This window comes from Callorhinus ursinus, unplaced genomic scaffold (assembly GCF_003265705.2).
Source record: "Callorhinus ursinus isolate GAN/ISIS: 27379988/994484 unplaced genomic scaffold, GSC_fseal_2.0 scaffold22, whole genome shotgun sequence".
Lineage (NCBI taxonomy): Eukaryota > Metazoa > Chordata > Mammalia > Carnivora > Otariidae > Callorhinus > Callorhinus ursinus.
Window position 1 is genome coordinate 2,037,365 of NW_027397084.1, and position 14,775 is coordinate 2,052,139.

The window sequence follows — 14,775 nt, forward strand, 5'->3', positions numbered from 1 at the left end:
CGGGAGACTGCCACGTGCAGCCGGAGGGACAGGCCCCAGGGAGTGGACTGGCGTGCAGAGGGTGGGGTGGGGAGGGGAGGGGTGGTGGTTACAGAGGTGTGGTGTCCTGAAGAGCCGTGCCCTTACCTGGGGTGCCTATGTCCCCCACAGTACGAGAAAGCCCTCCTGCGTGGCTATGTGGAGAGCTGCTCCAACCTGACCTGGTGCACCAACCCCCAGGGCTGCGACCGCATCCTGTGCCGCCAGGGCCTGGGCTGTGGGACCACCTGCTCCAAGTGTGGCTGGGCCTCCTGCTTCAACTGTAGTTTCCCTGAGGTGGGTGCCTGCCCAGCCCTGCCCCGGCCAGCACCTCTCTCCGCACCCCCCCCACACACACTCACACACTCACACACTCTGCCTTGTCCTCCCCTCTGCCCCTGGGTTGAGCTCTGTTTCTCCCCATGCAGTCCTCCACATGTGACCTCCCTCCCTTGCACACCCGCGGCGCCACCCTTGGCCAGGGCTCAGGGCTCAGCCGTGACCTCCCTGCCCCCTCTCTAGGCGCACTACCCTGCCAGCTGTGGCCACATGTCCCAGTGGGTCGACGATGGCGGCTACTATGACGGCATGAGCGTGGAGGCCCAGAGCAAGCACCTGGCCAAGCTCATCTCCAAGCGCTGTCCCAGCTGCCAGGCTCCCATCGAGAAGAACGAGGGGTGTCTGCAGTAAGAGGGGTTACTGCGGGCATTGGTGGGGTCAGAGGGCATGGGAGAGGGTGGGAGGCCTGGCGGTGCGGAGGGCCCGTGGGGCTTCCCAGATGGCTGGGCGAAGGAGGGCAATCACTCACTATCCCCAGCGTGGCGCCCTCCGGTGACGCCTGCACCTTAATGCTCCTTGCCCTGCTTTTAAGTCTGCACCACATGGGGTGGGAAGCGAGGGCGCGCTCACTAGGGGTTGGTAAGGTTAAAGAGACTGTCAGGGCCCAGAGGGGCCAGGGCGGGTTCGGTGGGGCCTCCAGCCCTCTCACCAGCCAGCTTCCTCCATAGCATGACCTGTGCCAAATGCAACCACGGATTTTGCTGGCGCTGCCTCAAGCCCTGGAAGCCAAATCACAAAGACTACTACAACTGCTCTGCCATGGTAAGGGGCCGGGGCCGGGGCCGGAGGGCCCAAGGGCAGTCAGGATGGGACATGGCTGCAGGCCTGGGCAGGGAGGGTTCTGTGTCCTGAGCTCTTGGGACGGGGCCTCCATGTGAAGACAGAAGCCTCCTGGGCCTCTAGGCTCTGGGAGTTCTGTCCTGGGAGGTGTGTGCATTCTCCGAGGCACCAGGCCAGAGCAGAGCAGAGCCTGTCCCTCGCGTCAGAGCCTGGCACCCCTGCTTAGTAGGTGGCTTTGGGCCAGTTTCCTTGCCCACGCCTCGGCATCCTCCCCTGCACAGGGGGAGAGTAATGTGACCTACTTCATGGAGTTAGGATTAAATGAAAAGGTCTGGGTGAAGAGTCTGAAGGCCTACACGCGGGGTGCCTTGTGTGTTCGCCCCGTCCTGCCCAGCAAAGCACCCAAGAGCCCTCCCTCTCCACCTGTCCTTACCAGGTAAGCAGAGCAGCTCGCCAGGAGAAGCGGTTTCAGGACTATAACGAGAGATGTACTTTCCATCACCAGGCCCGGGTGAGCTGGGAGGGAACGGTTGTGTGGGTGAGGAGGTCAGAGGGCTGGGGTGGATGGCGGGGCAGGGGCCCCAGATCCGAATCGGGTGGGTGGCGCTGATCCGCCTCACCCTGCACAGGAGTTCGCCGTGAGCCTACGGAACCGTGTGTCTGCCATCCACGAGGTGCCACCCCCCAGATCCTTCACCTTCCTCAGTGACGCCTGCCGGGGACTGGAGCAGGCCCGCAAGGTGGTGGGGGCGGGGGTGGGGGGATGTACCAAGGGGTTCTGGCGGGCTCGGCTGCTGGCCTCTAACCCTCAGGAACGGACGGAATGAGGCAGCGGGGAGCGGGTTGGTGCCAAGGCTCAGCAAGGAAAGGCTGACTTGGGCTCCCGCAGGTGCTGGCCTACGCCTGCGTGTACAGCTTCTACAACCAGGGCACGGAGTACATGGACGTGGTGGAGCAGCAGACCGAGAACCTGGAGCTGCACACCAATGCCCTGCAGATACTCCTCGGTGCGGCCTGGTCCCCCGCTTGCACACTCCTTTCCCCTGCCTGTCCACCCCCACGGCATCCCCTCCCAGCAAACAGTGGGCAAAGTGGCACCTCCACCCCAGTCCTCCTCCTCCTTCACAGCCTTATGCGACCAGCCTTTTAAAATTCAGGTATGAAGGTATGTGGTACTTGCTGTAGGTGCCTAAGGGCACAGGCCTTCACCTGACCTGTTCGATTCCCATCTGCCCCCTCCACTGGGATGGAGGCCCCATGAGAATGAATATCTAGTCTAGAGCCCTGCCTGGTAGGTGTGGGTAGGACTTGGTAGATATGTTCAGTAGGTGTTTGAAGGGAGGGATGGAAGGAAGGAGCGGAGCAAGGGAGCCCCTGTGCCCTGCCCCCTCTGCAGAGGAGGCGCTGCTGCGGTGCGGAGACCTGGCCTCGTCCCTGCGCCTCCTGCGGGCTGACTGCCTCAGCACCGGCCTGGAGCTGCTCCGGAGGATCCAGGAGAGGCTGCTGGCTATCCTGCAGCATTCTACCCAGGTATGTGGCCGGCCTGACCCTGGGCCTCCTGGGCCCAGCACAGCCCCTGCCCTGGGGGGGCGTGCAAGAGGAAAGGCGGCTGTTTGGAGACCTGGGCGTGCACCCCAACTCCTGGGCCGGCCTGCCGGATGTGGTGGGGCTCTGCCACCTAACCGCCTGGCAAGTGCTACAAAATAGTCAGCCCGCATCAAGGGTATTAGCCCAGATGCTTGCTCATCAGAATCACTCGGGGAACTTTTCCGTACTTCCCCAGTAGGAACGTTGGGATGGGGACCCACTGGGGTTCTTCCCAGCTCTGATACACTGATGTTGTGTCTGAACAAGGAGTCCTGCCCTCGGGGAGCTTACAGAGGAGTAGGTAACTTGGGTAGACAGGACAGGAACATACACCGTTAGCTCCTGAAGCACAGGGCCGGGTGCCTCGCTGGCACGACCCGTGTCCCCCGGAGTTCCATGACATGCAGGCTTGGGGCTGTGGAGTCCCAGGATGAGGGAGGGAGAAGAGCTAGGAGCATCTCTGCCGGTCCCCCCCCGCCCCCCCGCACCTAGGAGGCCGGCAGAGAAATGGTGGGTGAAGGAATGCTGGGCAGAGGCCCAGGCCCTCCTCTACTCTCCGACTTCCCACATGTCCCCGGCTCCTCGCCAGGACTTCCGGGTCGGTCTGCAGAGCCCATCGTTAGAGACCCGAGAGGCGAAAGGATCCAACGTGCCTGGCAGTCAGTGAGTAGGATGGGCAGAGCCCCCGCAAGGGTGTGGGACATGCGTGGCTTCGCCTCAGGCTGAGCGTGGCACCCTCCCGCCCACCCTCCCCAGGCCCCAGGGCCCCTCTGGGATGGAGGTGGAGGAGGAGGAGGAGGAGGAGGAGGAGGTGCCCGAGTGGCAGCAGGACGAGTTTGATGAGGAGCTGGACAACGACAGCTTTTCCTACGACGAGGAGTCTGAGAACCTGGACCGAGACACTTTCTTCTTCGGTGACGAGGAGGATGATGAGGCCTACGACTGAGGGGCGGGACACGGGGGAGTCCTGGGGGCCGAGGCGGGGAGGTCACCCCTTCCTGCCGTCTTCGGGGGAGGCGATCCCCAGTGTCTACAGTACCTTCTGTTTACTGAATAAACTTTTTTCCACATCCTTCTCTGGAAGCAGGCTGCGCAGCTGCGTTCCTAAGGGCTAACGTCAGCTCCCGGCTCCCTCTGTATACCCGCACCCCTCACTCTTCACTTCCCTTTTAGACCTCCGGACACTTGTGCTCTCAGAGAAGGCCCAGAGCAGACCCATCTGGCCTAAGCTGGACAACGGGAAATGAAAGGTCCGCATGGTCCAGGGCCAGGTGCAGGCCTGCGCGTGCGTCCCGGAACCCCACCCAGCATCAGAGGAGACCGAGAAACGGCCACCCTCCGGGCCAGCCTTTCCCAGACTCTTGAACATTCCTGGCACGAGTCTGAGGGTGTTAGGAAGTACTCTCTTTTGGGGGCCTACAGAATGTTAACGGGTCTCTCTACATCTTGAAGTGAAGCAGGAAAGAAAAAGATATTCCTGAGGACCTCTCCCGCCCTATCACTCATAGAGACGACATAGGTAGAATTTTAAACATACCTTTTAATTTGGTAATGGGGCGAAGAGGTAGGAAGGGTACCAGGGCAGAGTCTGGGATTAGAAGAATTAACAAAGTGGGGTTAAATCAAGCAGCTGGGTCAGGGGAGGCAGCAGCCACCTGCTAGGAAGGGTCACCCTCAAAGTACTGATCCAGCATGGCCTCCACCTGGCCCTCCTCGTAGTCCAACACCTGGAACCTCGAGCCGTCTGCTGCTCCCCGGATCATGGCTGAAAGCACTGAGAAGGGCGGAGGGAGGTGAAGGTGCCACTTCCATCCGCACTTCCCCTCTCCGCTCCCTGCCCTGTCCCGTTTTGGGGATAGGGCACTGTCCTGAGCCCCCCCACCCCCCAGGGCTGGGTCTGCAGAAGGCTGGGGTGGGAGGAGGGCCCCCCCCCCCAGGGCTTAGTGCTCACCTCGGCCAGACTGCGGACGGAAGAGGCACAGGATCCGCTTATTGAGGGCCACGGCCCGGCCCAGCTCATAGCCCACACCCAACGATGGCTGGGTCACTTCTGCCACCACCACTGGGAAGAAACAAGAGACCAGCTCAGTATCTGGGGCTTGTTAAGGGACAGATGACAGAGTCTGGGCGTGGCGAGAAGGGAACTCCCTCCCTGATGTGGACGACAGGCATGTCCAGGGGATCTAACATCCCAGAGAAGTTTGTGGGTAGGAGGGGGGACCACTTACCATCTGCCTGCTGCAGCCAGGCCAGGTTCCGCTCATGGATGAGCCTGTCACCCCCAGCAGCCTCTTCCCCTGTGGAGGAAGGAAAGCTGGTCAAGGCCAAGCCCCTGCCTGGTCCTCAGCACTCAGTACCTCTCCTGTGCCCTCGCCACCCCTCTGTCTGCCCTGCTCAGCGAGGGGGGAAGGCGTGCCAGGTGACCTCTGAGGACCCAGGGAAAGGATGAAATGGAATATAGCCACAAGAACACTTCCAGGAGAGCGTGATTAGGGCCAGATGAGGGGCACAGAGGAGACTACGGGAAGGACTGTTCCCTCACTGTGGGTCAGGGATCAGAGATGGAGAGGAGGACGAACCACCAGAACCTAGCTGAGCGGCTCACAGGCTTTGGTGGGTGCCGCATCAGCTGAACGCTTGATATGCTTGATAGGATGCCCGGCTGCCTCAGGAGGTCTCCAGGCGATTGGGAGCCCCACCAGACTTCGAGCACCAGTGCAGGAATACAATGCATGACCAGTAGGAGGTGGTGGGAAGGAAGGTAGAGGGGGGGCTCTTCCTGGGGTCAGAGGATAAGGCCCTCAGTTCTGGCTTGATGAAATGTTACTGCCCGCATCAGAGCAGAATCCCTGGAGAGCTTGTTAAAAATACATCCTAAGCCTTCACCCCAGACTGCTATGAGAGCCTGTATTTTAAATAAGTTCCCTCAGATGACATTCGAGCACACTAAAGTTCCAGAACCACTGGGTGGAGGCGTGGACAGGACCTGCCCTGAAACCAACGAACCTTAAGCTTCAGGGCCCGGCACTTGTTGAGGCCCCTTCCAGCGCCCTAGCAATTTCGCTTTGTGATTTCATCTGATGAGGGAGCAGAAGGTAAGCTGAGGACAAAGCACAAGCTGACACAGGGCAACCCCTGCCCCACTGCCAGGCGGGATCCCTACGACCTTCCCCAGGCACTCCCGGCTGCTCTGGGTAGAGCTAAGGGAAGGGAAACACAAAGGGTGAACTAATAGAGATCACAGTCCTGCAGGACAGGAGCCTTCCCTTGGTTTACCAGTGTCTTAGTGATTTACAAGAAAAAAGCATTTGTATCAATAACCTAACTTCCAGAGATCCATCACTCCATTTCCTGGAGCCCTAGCATCACCCTCCCCTCCACAGTGATGTGGGACACAAAGGTAAAGGAAATGCAGGTAAAAATTAAATATCCTTAACCTGCAGCCCATTGACAAATACTTGCAGGCAGGGTATAACGTTCCTCCAGGAAGCTCCCAACAGTCTTAGTGCTTTGCTAAAGGGGAAACAACCTTAGCCTGACAAGGGCAAGGCCTCCAGTATCTTCTTCAGAACATCAGAGTCCTCTCCGGCACCTTCCTTTCTCCTTACCTCCCCCAACTCTCAAGTATATAATCAGCCACTCCTCAAAACCCCAGGGCAGCAGCTCTTTCTGCCCACGGGCACCTGTCCCCGTGCTTTAATAAAATCACCTTTCTGCACCAAAGACATTTCAAGAATTCCTTGTTGGCCGCTGACTCTGCACTCCAACCTCACCAACATTCCAAAAACTACATCACACCTTTTTAAAGAGGTCTCCAAAACTGCATTAGGTCCCACAAACCCTGGATCCGCTCCTGGGGCTGGCGAGGGGAAAGCACTTAAAGGTTTTCTGAGCAGAAGTACAAGAGTTCAAGCACGACTTTCAAACTAGAAGACGCGCGGAGATTCCAGACCAAAACTGATCAAAGCGGCGCTTTAGAAAGACCCGGCAGCCAGGAAGTAACAGCCTGATGAGAGGGCATGAGAGAGATGGTGGTGGTGAAAATTGGGGTCCTCGGGGTCCAAGAGAGGGCGGATACCCTGACCGCCAAGGGGGAAGCAGGAGGATAAACTCTTGTCTTAGGTGGGGGAGCAGATGCCTGCGGGTGAGGCGGGAACTGCAGCTGCCCCATTCATTCCCATTCTGCTCCTCCCTGCTCCGTCCCTGGAAAGAGGGGAAGAAAATTCTCTAGGAAAGAACCAAGGTCAAGAGAACAACTGAATGCGGAGACCGGGCTCCCCCCCGCAAGCTCACCGGGACCCCCGCTGTCCGAGCCCCGGCTCCCTTTCCCAGCTGGGCAGGAGGGGACGGGCTCCGGGCCAGGGGGACGCGCGGCCGGCTGTGGGACGGCCGCCGCCGGGGGTGGGGAGTGCAATCTCGGTAGCCGGGTGGGACCGGCCCGCCTCACCGCGCCCCGCCGCCCGCCTCACCGCGCGCGCCCAGCTCGGCGGCCGCCACGTGCTCCGTGAGCACCGCCCCGAAGCGCCGCAGCCGCGACACGATCCGCCCGTACAGCGCCCGGTCCTCGCGCCCGCCGCGGACGCTCCCGCAGAAGTACAGGGCCCGGCGGCCCGGCTGGCCCGGCTCCCCGCTTTCCCGCGCTCCGGGCGCCGCCGCCGCCGCCATCCCACCGCCGCCGCCGCCACGCCCCTCCCGGCGCCAGGGGGCGCCCGCTCGCGGTCACGTGACTCGGCCGACCCCGGGAGAAGGTGCCTGCGAGTGAGCGGGGCGAGCTGCGAGCCCGGCGTTAGCCTCCGGACGCTGACGACCGGATCTCGTCCCTGCAGCTGGTCGCCCACACCCCACCCGCTCCTGCGCCCCTCGGGCCCGGGCCTTCCCCGTCTCAGCTAGACGCAGGTGTATCCTCTGGTGACGCCACCTCCCTAAGCCCACCTCCTACTACTCTCACTCGCCGCAGCCACGCTGGCTTTCCTCAAGCATGCTGGCCATGCCCTTTGCATTCGCTGTAGCCTGGAACCCTCTACTCCCAGGCAGCTCCCCGGAGCACTCCCTCACCTCTTCCAAGTCTTCACAGGTCACCTTCCCTGACCATCCTATTCAACATGGCAGCCTCCTGTTCGCAGTCCTCCCTATTGCCCTCCCCTGCCTTACCTTTTAGCCTTCTCCCTAGCATGTTGATGAATTTTTTAAAAAGATTTTATTTATTTATGAGAGAGCATGAAAGGGGTAGGGTCAGAGGGAGAAGCAGACTCCCTGCTGAGCCTGCGGCCCGATGCGGGACTCGATCCCGGGAACTCCAGGATCATGGCCTGAGCCGAAGGCAGTCGCTTAACCAACTGAGCCACCCAGGCGCCCATGTTGATGAATATTGTTGTTTGTCTTTCTATACCCAGTAGAAGGTAAGTCCCCAGGAGGGCAGGAACTTTTCTCTGTTTTGTTCACTGCTATATCCCTAGCTTCTAGAACTGTGCTGGACACATAGGAACTATTTATCAAATATTTGTTGAATGAATGAGTGGATTCAGATGAGAAGTTATATTTGCCAACACTTTGTAATCTGTTCAGCCCTATAGTAGGCTGATAAAAGCAGGGTCTTCAGGGAGGTTGGCAAACACACTATTGTTCACTGGTAATAACAATGATTTCCCCCTCATCATGTGATGAAAATATACAAACATAGGACCAAAAAAAAAAATCAGATGGAACAAGAGAGTACTCAGTGGAAAGTGAGTCCTGAGACCCCAATCCCATTCCCTAGAGGAAAGTTCTGTCATGCTTCCTTCCGAATTCTTCCTGAATGAAAACTATAAAATACCAAGGTATGGGGTTACAGGGCTGACAACAATAATAATTTTTAAAAACACAAAGACAGGGTGCCTGGGTGGCTCAGTCGGTTGAGGGACTGACTCTTCATTTTGGTTCAGGTCATGATCTCAGGGTCGTGGGATCAGGCCTCGCTTGCTTGCACACACTGTCTCTCTTAAATAAAGAAATAAATCTTAAAAAAATAAATAAAAATGCAAAGGCACAGGGGGGCCTGGCACGCTCAGTTGGAAGAGCATGCCACTCTTGATCTCGGGGTTGCGAGTTCGAGCACTGGGTGTAGAGATTACTTAAATAAATAAACCTAAAAAAAAATGCAAAGACACAAAGAGAAGGCAAAGAGATTTTAGGATATATCTCTGTCCTCTGGTGGGCCCAGCCACAGGTACCCAGACCATGGGGCAAACATATACGCAGAGCCGTCCGCTAGGGCCCCAGCCCCCCCCACACACACACCTTTAGGCATCTTTCGGAAAGAAGCCTTGTGTGCCAGACCTCAAGTGCCAGATGACTTGACGGGCAACTTCCTCTACCCTCCTTATCCTTGCTCACGCCTTCCCTCCATTCTTCCCACAGAGAGGGACCCACATACACATGTACACACAGAGCATCCTATTTCTGCCTCTGTGTCTTGAAGAAAGTAAACCAGCCTCTGTCTCCTTAGGGCTCACACTGGTGATGTGGCTGGCATCCCCCTTCCACCTCAGGCTGAAGGAGAAAGAGTAGAAGGACTGGCAAACAAGACCCTGAAATTGGTTCTATGTCCCTATCAGGTGGGGGAGGATGCAGAGCTAGCCGTGGCTTGCAGGTGCGATCCTCCAGCTCCATGGAGAGAGGCCCGAGGTGGAAGGTTGGGGCACTAAGGGGTGGGATGGGGGAAGCAAAGCAGGTGCACAGTCTAGTGAGGCAGCCTGATGGGGGGCGGTATGGAATCCTAATTCCATTAACTACTTGTCAGACAAGTTACTACTTGCTAGCTCTGTGACCTTGAGCAGGTCCCTTAAAGCCTCTGAGCCTCAGTTTCCTCATCTCTAAGTAAGAAATGTTCTCCTGCCTTACTTACGCAGTTTGTTTGAGTATGGTGCGGTTCTGATGAAGTATGTGAGAGCACTTTACAGAACACCAGGTGCTCTACAAATGATGTCATTGTTCAGTTCCACAGAATTGTTTGCATTACAGACAATGTCAAACTTATATACATAGTGCATAATTTCATTAAGAATTTTTTTATGTAAGTTTTTTTTTAGAGAAAGAGAGCACTCTTGGGGGAGGGGTAGCGGAAGAGAGAGAACATTTTTTAAATTTAAATTCAATTAATTAACATATAATGTGTTGTTTCAGGGGTACAGTTCTGTGATTCATCAGTCTTATACCCAGTGCTCATTACAACACATACCCTCCCCAATGTCCGTCACCCCATTACCCCATCCCCCCACCTCCCTTCCTTCCTCCCCTCCAGCAACCCTCAGTTTGCTTCCTAAAAGAGTCTCTTATGGTTTGGAGAGAGAGAATCTTAAGCAATGTTCCCCGCCCAGCAGAGGGCCTGACATGGGGCTCAATCTCACAGCCCTGAGATCATGACCTGAGCTGAAATCAAGAGTCCGACCCTTAACTGACTGAGCCACCCAGGCGCCCTGTAATTCCATTTATTTTTTTTTAAAGATTTATTTGGGGTGCCTGGGTGGCTCAGATGGTTAAGCATCTGCCTTCGGCTCAGGTCATGATCCCAGGGTCCTGGGATCGAGTCCCGCATCAGGCTCCCTGCTCCTTGGGAGCCTGCTTCTCCCTCTGCTTCTCTCTCTCTCTCTCCTCCTCTGTCTCTCATGAATAAATAAATAAAATCTTTTAAAAAAATAAATAAATAAATAAAATAAAGATTTATTTGTTGGGGCGCCTGGGTGGCTCAGTCAGTTAAGTGTCTGCCCTCGACTCAGGTCATGACCCTGGAGTCCTGGAATTGAGCCCTGCATTGGGCATCGGGCTCCCGGCTCAGCGAGGAGTCTGATTCTCCCTCTCTCTCTGCATCTCCCCCTGTCTTGTGCTCTCTCTCTCTCTCTTGCTCACTCTCTCAAATAAATAAATAAAAATCTTTTAAAAAAATTAAAAATAAAAGATTTATTTATTTATTTTAAGGGGCGGGGCAGAGAAAGAGGGAGAGAGAGAATCTTTTTTTTTTTTTTAAAGATTTTATTTATTTATTTGAGAGAGAGAATGAGATAGAGAGCACATGAGAGGGGGGAGGGAGGAGAAGCAGACTCACTGCCGAGCAGGGAGCCCGATGCGGGACTCGATCCCGGGACTCCAGGATCGTGACCTGAGCCGAAGGCAGTCGCTTAACCAACTGAGCCACCCAGGCGCCCTGAGAGAATCTTTTTTTTTAAAGATTTTATTTATTTATTTGAGACAGAGCACATAAGAGGGGGGAGGGGCAGAGGGAGAAGCAGACTCCTTGCGGAGCAGGGAGCCCGATGCGGGACTCGATCCTGGGACTCCAGGACCATGACCTGAGCCAAAGGCAGTCAGGTAACCAACTGAGCCACCCAGGTGCCCTGAGGGAGAGTGAGAATCTTAAGCAGGCTCCACGCCTAGCACAGGGCCTGACTGGGCTCGATCTCACAACACTGAGGTCATGACCTGAGCCAAAATCAAGAGTCGGACACTTAACCGACAGCCACCCAGGCGCCCCAGGATACTTTTTTTTTTTTTAATGTAACCAAAATACCATTATCCCAACTAAAATACTTAACAAGATTTTTTAACATCATCAAGTATTCTACCATGGTTCAAATCTCCAGTTGTCTTAGAAATGTTTGTTTACAGTTTATTTGTTTAAGAGCAGAAGCCATGGGACGCCTGGGTGGCTCAGTCGGTTAAGTGTCTGCCTTCAGCTCAGGTCATGATCCCAGGTCTTGAGATCAAGCCCCACGTTGGGCTCCGTGATCGGCGGGGAGTCTGCTTCTCTTCTCCCTCTGCTCCCTGCCTCGTGTGTGTGCACTCCCTCTCTCTCTCTCTCAAGTAAATAAATATACCTTTTAAAGAAATAAAAATAACTAAAAAAATTAAAGTGGAAACCACATAAAGTCCACATGTTGTGATTGGTTCATATGTCTTTTGAGAGTATTTTTATTTTATTTTATTTTATTTTATTTTATTTTATTTTATTTTATTTTAAAGCTTTTGTTTATGAGACAGAGAACACAATCAGGTAGAGTGGCAGGCAGAGGAAGAAGCAGGCTCCCCGCTGAGCAAGGAGCCCGATGCGGGGCTCGATCACAGGACCCTGGGATCATGACCTGAGCTGAAGGCAGACACTTAAATGACTGAGCCACCCAGGCATCCCTTTTGAGACTATTTTAATCAACATGTTGCTACTGCATATTGTCTCCCCCCAGTCCCCTTATTTGTTCTGCTGAGTTTCCTATAGTCTGGAGTTTACTGATTATATACCTGTAGTGTCATTTAAAGGGTTCTTCTGGGGCACCTGGGTGGCTCAGTCAGTTAAGCATCTGCCTTCGGCTCAGGTCATCATCTCCAGGTCATGGGATCGAGCCCCACGTCAGGCTCTGCACTCAGCAGGGAGTCTGCTTGTCCCTCCCCCTGCTCACTCTCTCTCTCAAATAAATAAATAAATAAATAAAATCTTTTTTTAAAAAGTGTTTTTCTGTCTTATAAATTGGAGTTGGATCTAGAGACTTGATCAGATTCAGATTCCGTTTTGGGCAAGACTACTTCACAGGTGGTGGTGTGTACTCCCATCTTGGGGCATATGATGTCTGGATGTCTCTCTTTTGATGTTAACAACCACTGATGCTCAGTGCCCCAACTGATTCATTCACTCATTCATTCATTCATGGAACATACCAATAAAAATGTTTTTATTATAAAATAAAATCCACTTGCAGCAAGCCACTTTAAAGCAAATTAATTATTATAAGACACTCTTGTAACCACCACCCGTGTCAAGAAATAGGTCTTTAGCCACCCAGAAGTTTCCATGTGCCCCGTTCCAGTCACAGTCTCCTTCCCTCCAAAAGTAAACACTGCCCTTACTTTTTTTTTTTAATTTTTTTTAAAGATGTTATTCATTTGACAGAGAGAGAGAGACAGCCAGAGCGGGAATACAAGCAGGGGGAGCAGGAGAGGGAGAAGCAGGCTTCCCACCAAGTAGGGAGCCTGACATGGGGCTGGACCCCGGGATCATAACCTGACTGGAAGGCAGACGCTTAACGACTGAGCCGCCCAGGCGCCCCGGCCCTTACTTTTATAGTAAGGACAAAAAATGGGCATAAATAAACTTCTTTATGTTTCTTTATGGTCTTATCACCCAAATGTGCATTCCTAGTCATACAGTTTAAACCGGTTCATTTTTTATATGTTTTTAAAGTCTCTTTTAATCTCCAGCTTCAAGGGTATATTTTTTTGAAGCATTTGTTTTGTGCGGGACACTCAGTGGGCACTAGAGGAACTACACAAAGGAGTAAGGACTGAGACTTTAGACTCTGGTCTGGGAAGGGCCAGCCTTGGCTCAAGAATAGAGGTCAATTTAATGCCAAGCAGCAAGGTACAAAGTGTTGAGCAATTCAAAGAAAGCAGAAATCAAGTATGTGGAGCATCCCTTCCAGTTTATCCTCACACTCCTGCTGGTTAACACCCAGAGCAAACAAACACCTGCTTCTTCAGCAACAGGGAGGAGCAGGAACCAGATTTACCCTCCCGTGTTTTGTGTTCATTTGTTTTTCAAATGTGATATTGCTTTCTCAGATTTGTTGTAGAGAAAGGAGGGTTGAGGATCTCTGCCCTAATATATACTGTACCCACCTTACCTGAGTACATTCCGAGTCTCCTCCCTCCGTCCGTTCCTTCCTTCCTTCCTCCCTCCCTCCCTTCCTTCCTTCCTTCCTTTCCATCCTCCCTCCCTCCTCCCTCCCTTCCTTTTCTTCCTTCTTTCCTTCCTTCCTTCCCAAAAGCTCTCTGCCCAGTGTGGGGCTTGAACTCACGACCTTGAGATTAAGAGTCACATGCTCTACCGACTGAGCCAGCCAGGTGCCCTCTGACTCTTATTTCCTCACCATCCCAGTTGTTAGGATGTTTTCTTATGATGGGGATTTTGTGCAAGGAGGGAGCATCTGGACTCTTCGTCTGCTCTTCAATGTCAGGCATCTGTAGAGGCCAAAACGGGGAGTTCGGCCTTAGTGCTCCAGTTTAGATTTTTTTGTGAATAATTATTAATTTAAAAACTTATTACAAAATATATCAAGTATGAGTAAAGTTTGGAGAAGGGTATATCATAGATCCTTGTGTCCACTACTCAGAGTTATCAGATCTTAAAATTTTGTCATATCAAAATCAGATCTATCTATACATTATATATATTATAATATCTATTATAACTATTTTCTGTTATTTTTATAATAGATATGTATGTATATAAAATCTATTTATAATAGATATCTATGTATCCAACAGATATCATATCTAAATAGATACAACAGGTTACTTATATTTAATCGTCTATACACACATGGTTATATTTGTATTTTTCAAATCTTCTATATCTTTACTTTTTTACCATTTATCAATTACTGAGGTAATTTTTTTGAAATCTCCCTTTGACAGTGGATTTAAATTTCTTTCCTTGTAATTTTACCTATTTTTACTTTTGTATTCTGAGACTATTATTAGGTGAGTACAAGTTTAGAATTTCTATATGTTCTTGGTGGTATACTTTTTGTCCTCATGATGTGACCCACTTTCCCCAATAAGTTCTTTTGGACTTACATGTTTTTACATCTTCACTTTTAACCTCTTTGTCTCTCTTAAGCACTTTATACCTGCATTTTTACAAACCCGATGCTCTATCAATAAATTTCTTCCATTTATATTTATTGTGATTACTAACAGATTTGGATATTTTTCTCTTATCCTCTTTTGTGCTTTCTATTTGCCATGCTTTTCCTTGCTCTTTCTGTTGTTTGTCATGCTTTTTTCTTCCTGTGATTTAAAGAAAATTTTCTTTGGCATTGCATTAATGTTAGGTGTACAACATAATGACTTGATATAAGTATGTGCTATGAAACGATCACCACAATAAGTTTAGTTAACCTTTATCACCACATAGTTACAAATATTTTTTCTTGCAATGAGAACTTTTACCATCTACTCTCTTAGCATCTTTCAAATATACAATGCAGTATTATTAACTAGAGTCACCATGCTCTACCTTACATC

The 14,775-nt window shown here is 52.6% G+C and overlaps 2 protein-coding genes and 1 non-coding gene across 4 annotated transcripts in view; 1 reads left to right on the top strand and 2 right to left on the bottom strand.

Annotated features, from left to right (window-relative positions):
• CUL9 (cullin 9) overlaps window positions 1–3,807 on the top strand; it is a 37,374-nt gene extending 33,567 nt beyond the window's left edge. For both annotated transcript variants that reach the window (XM_025890321.2, XM_025890322.2), the window contains exons 33-41: window positions 151–315; window positions 541–704; window positions 1,026–1,119; window positions 1,574–1,648; window positions 1,767–1,877; window positions 2,027–2,144; window positions 2,534–2,667; window positions 3,314–3,387; window positions 3,481–3,807. In XM_025890321.2, coding sequence (XP_025746106.1) covers window positions 151–315; window positions 541–704; window positions 1,026–1,119; window positions 1,574–1,648; window positions 1,767–1,877; window positions 2,027–2,144; window positions 2,534–2,667; window positions 3,314–3,387; window positions 3,481–3,670 — 1,125 coding nt within the window. In that variant the 3' untranslated portion in view covers window positions 3,671–3,807. The remainder of the gene's footprint in view (window positions 1–150; window positions 316–540; window positions 705–1,025; window positions 1,120–1,573; window positions 1,649–1,766; window positions 1,878–2,026; window positions 2,145–2,533; window positions 2,668–3,313; window positions 3,388–3,480) is intronic.
• A 437-nt stretch (window positions 3,808–4,244) lies between these two features.
• DNPH1 (2'-deoxynucleoside 5'-phosphate N-hydrolase 1) lies at window positions 4,245–7,411 on the bottom strand. The gene is made up of 4 exons (XM_025890323.2): window positions 7,194–7,411; window positions 4,953–5,021; window positions 4,676–4,786; window positions 4,245–4,498 (listed from the first exon to the last, which is right to left on the bottom strand). The coding sequence occupies exons 1-4, from the start codon at window positions 7,387–7,389 to the stop codon at window positions 4,383–4,385; spliced, it is 492 nt and encodes a 163-aa protein (XP_025746108.1). The 5' UTR covers window positions 7,390–7,411; the 3' UTR covers window positions 4,245–4,382.
• Window positions 7,412–13,519: 6,108 nt separating this feature from the next.
• TRNAK-CUU (transfer RNA lysine (anticodon CUU)) lies at window positions 13,520–13,592 on the bottom strand. Its single transcript has one exon. It is a non-coding gene; the product is annotated as a tRNA-Lys (tRNA).
• Window positions 13,593–14,775: the final 1,183 nt, after the last annotated feature.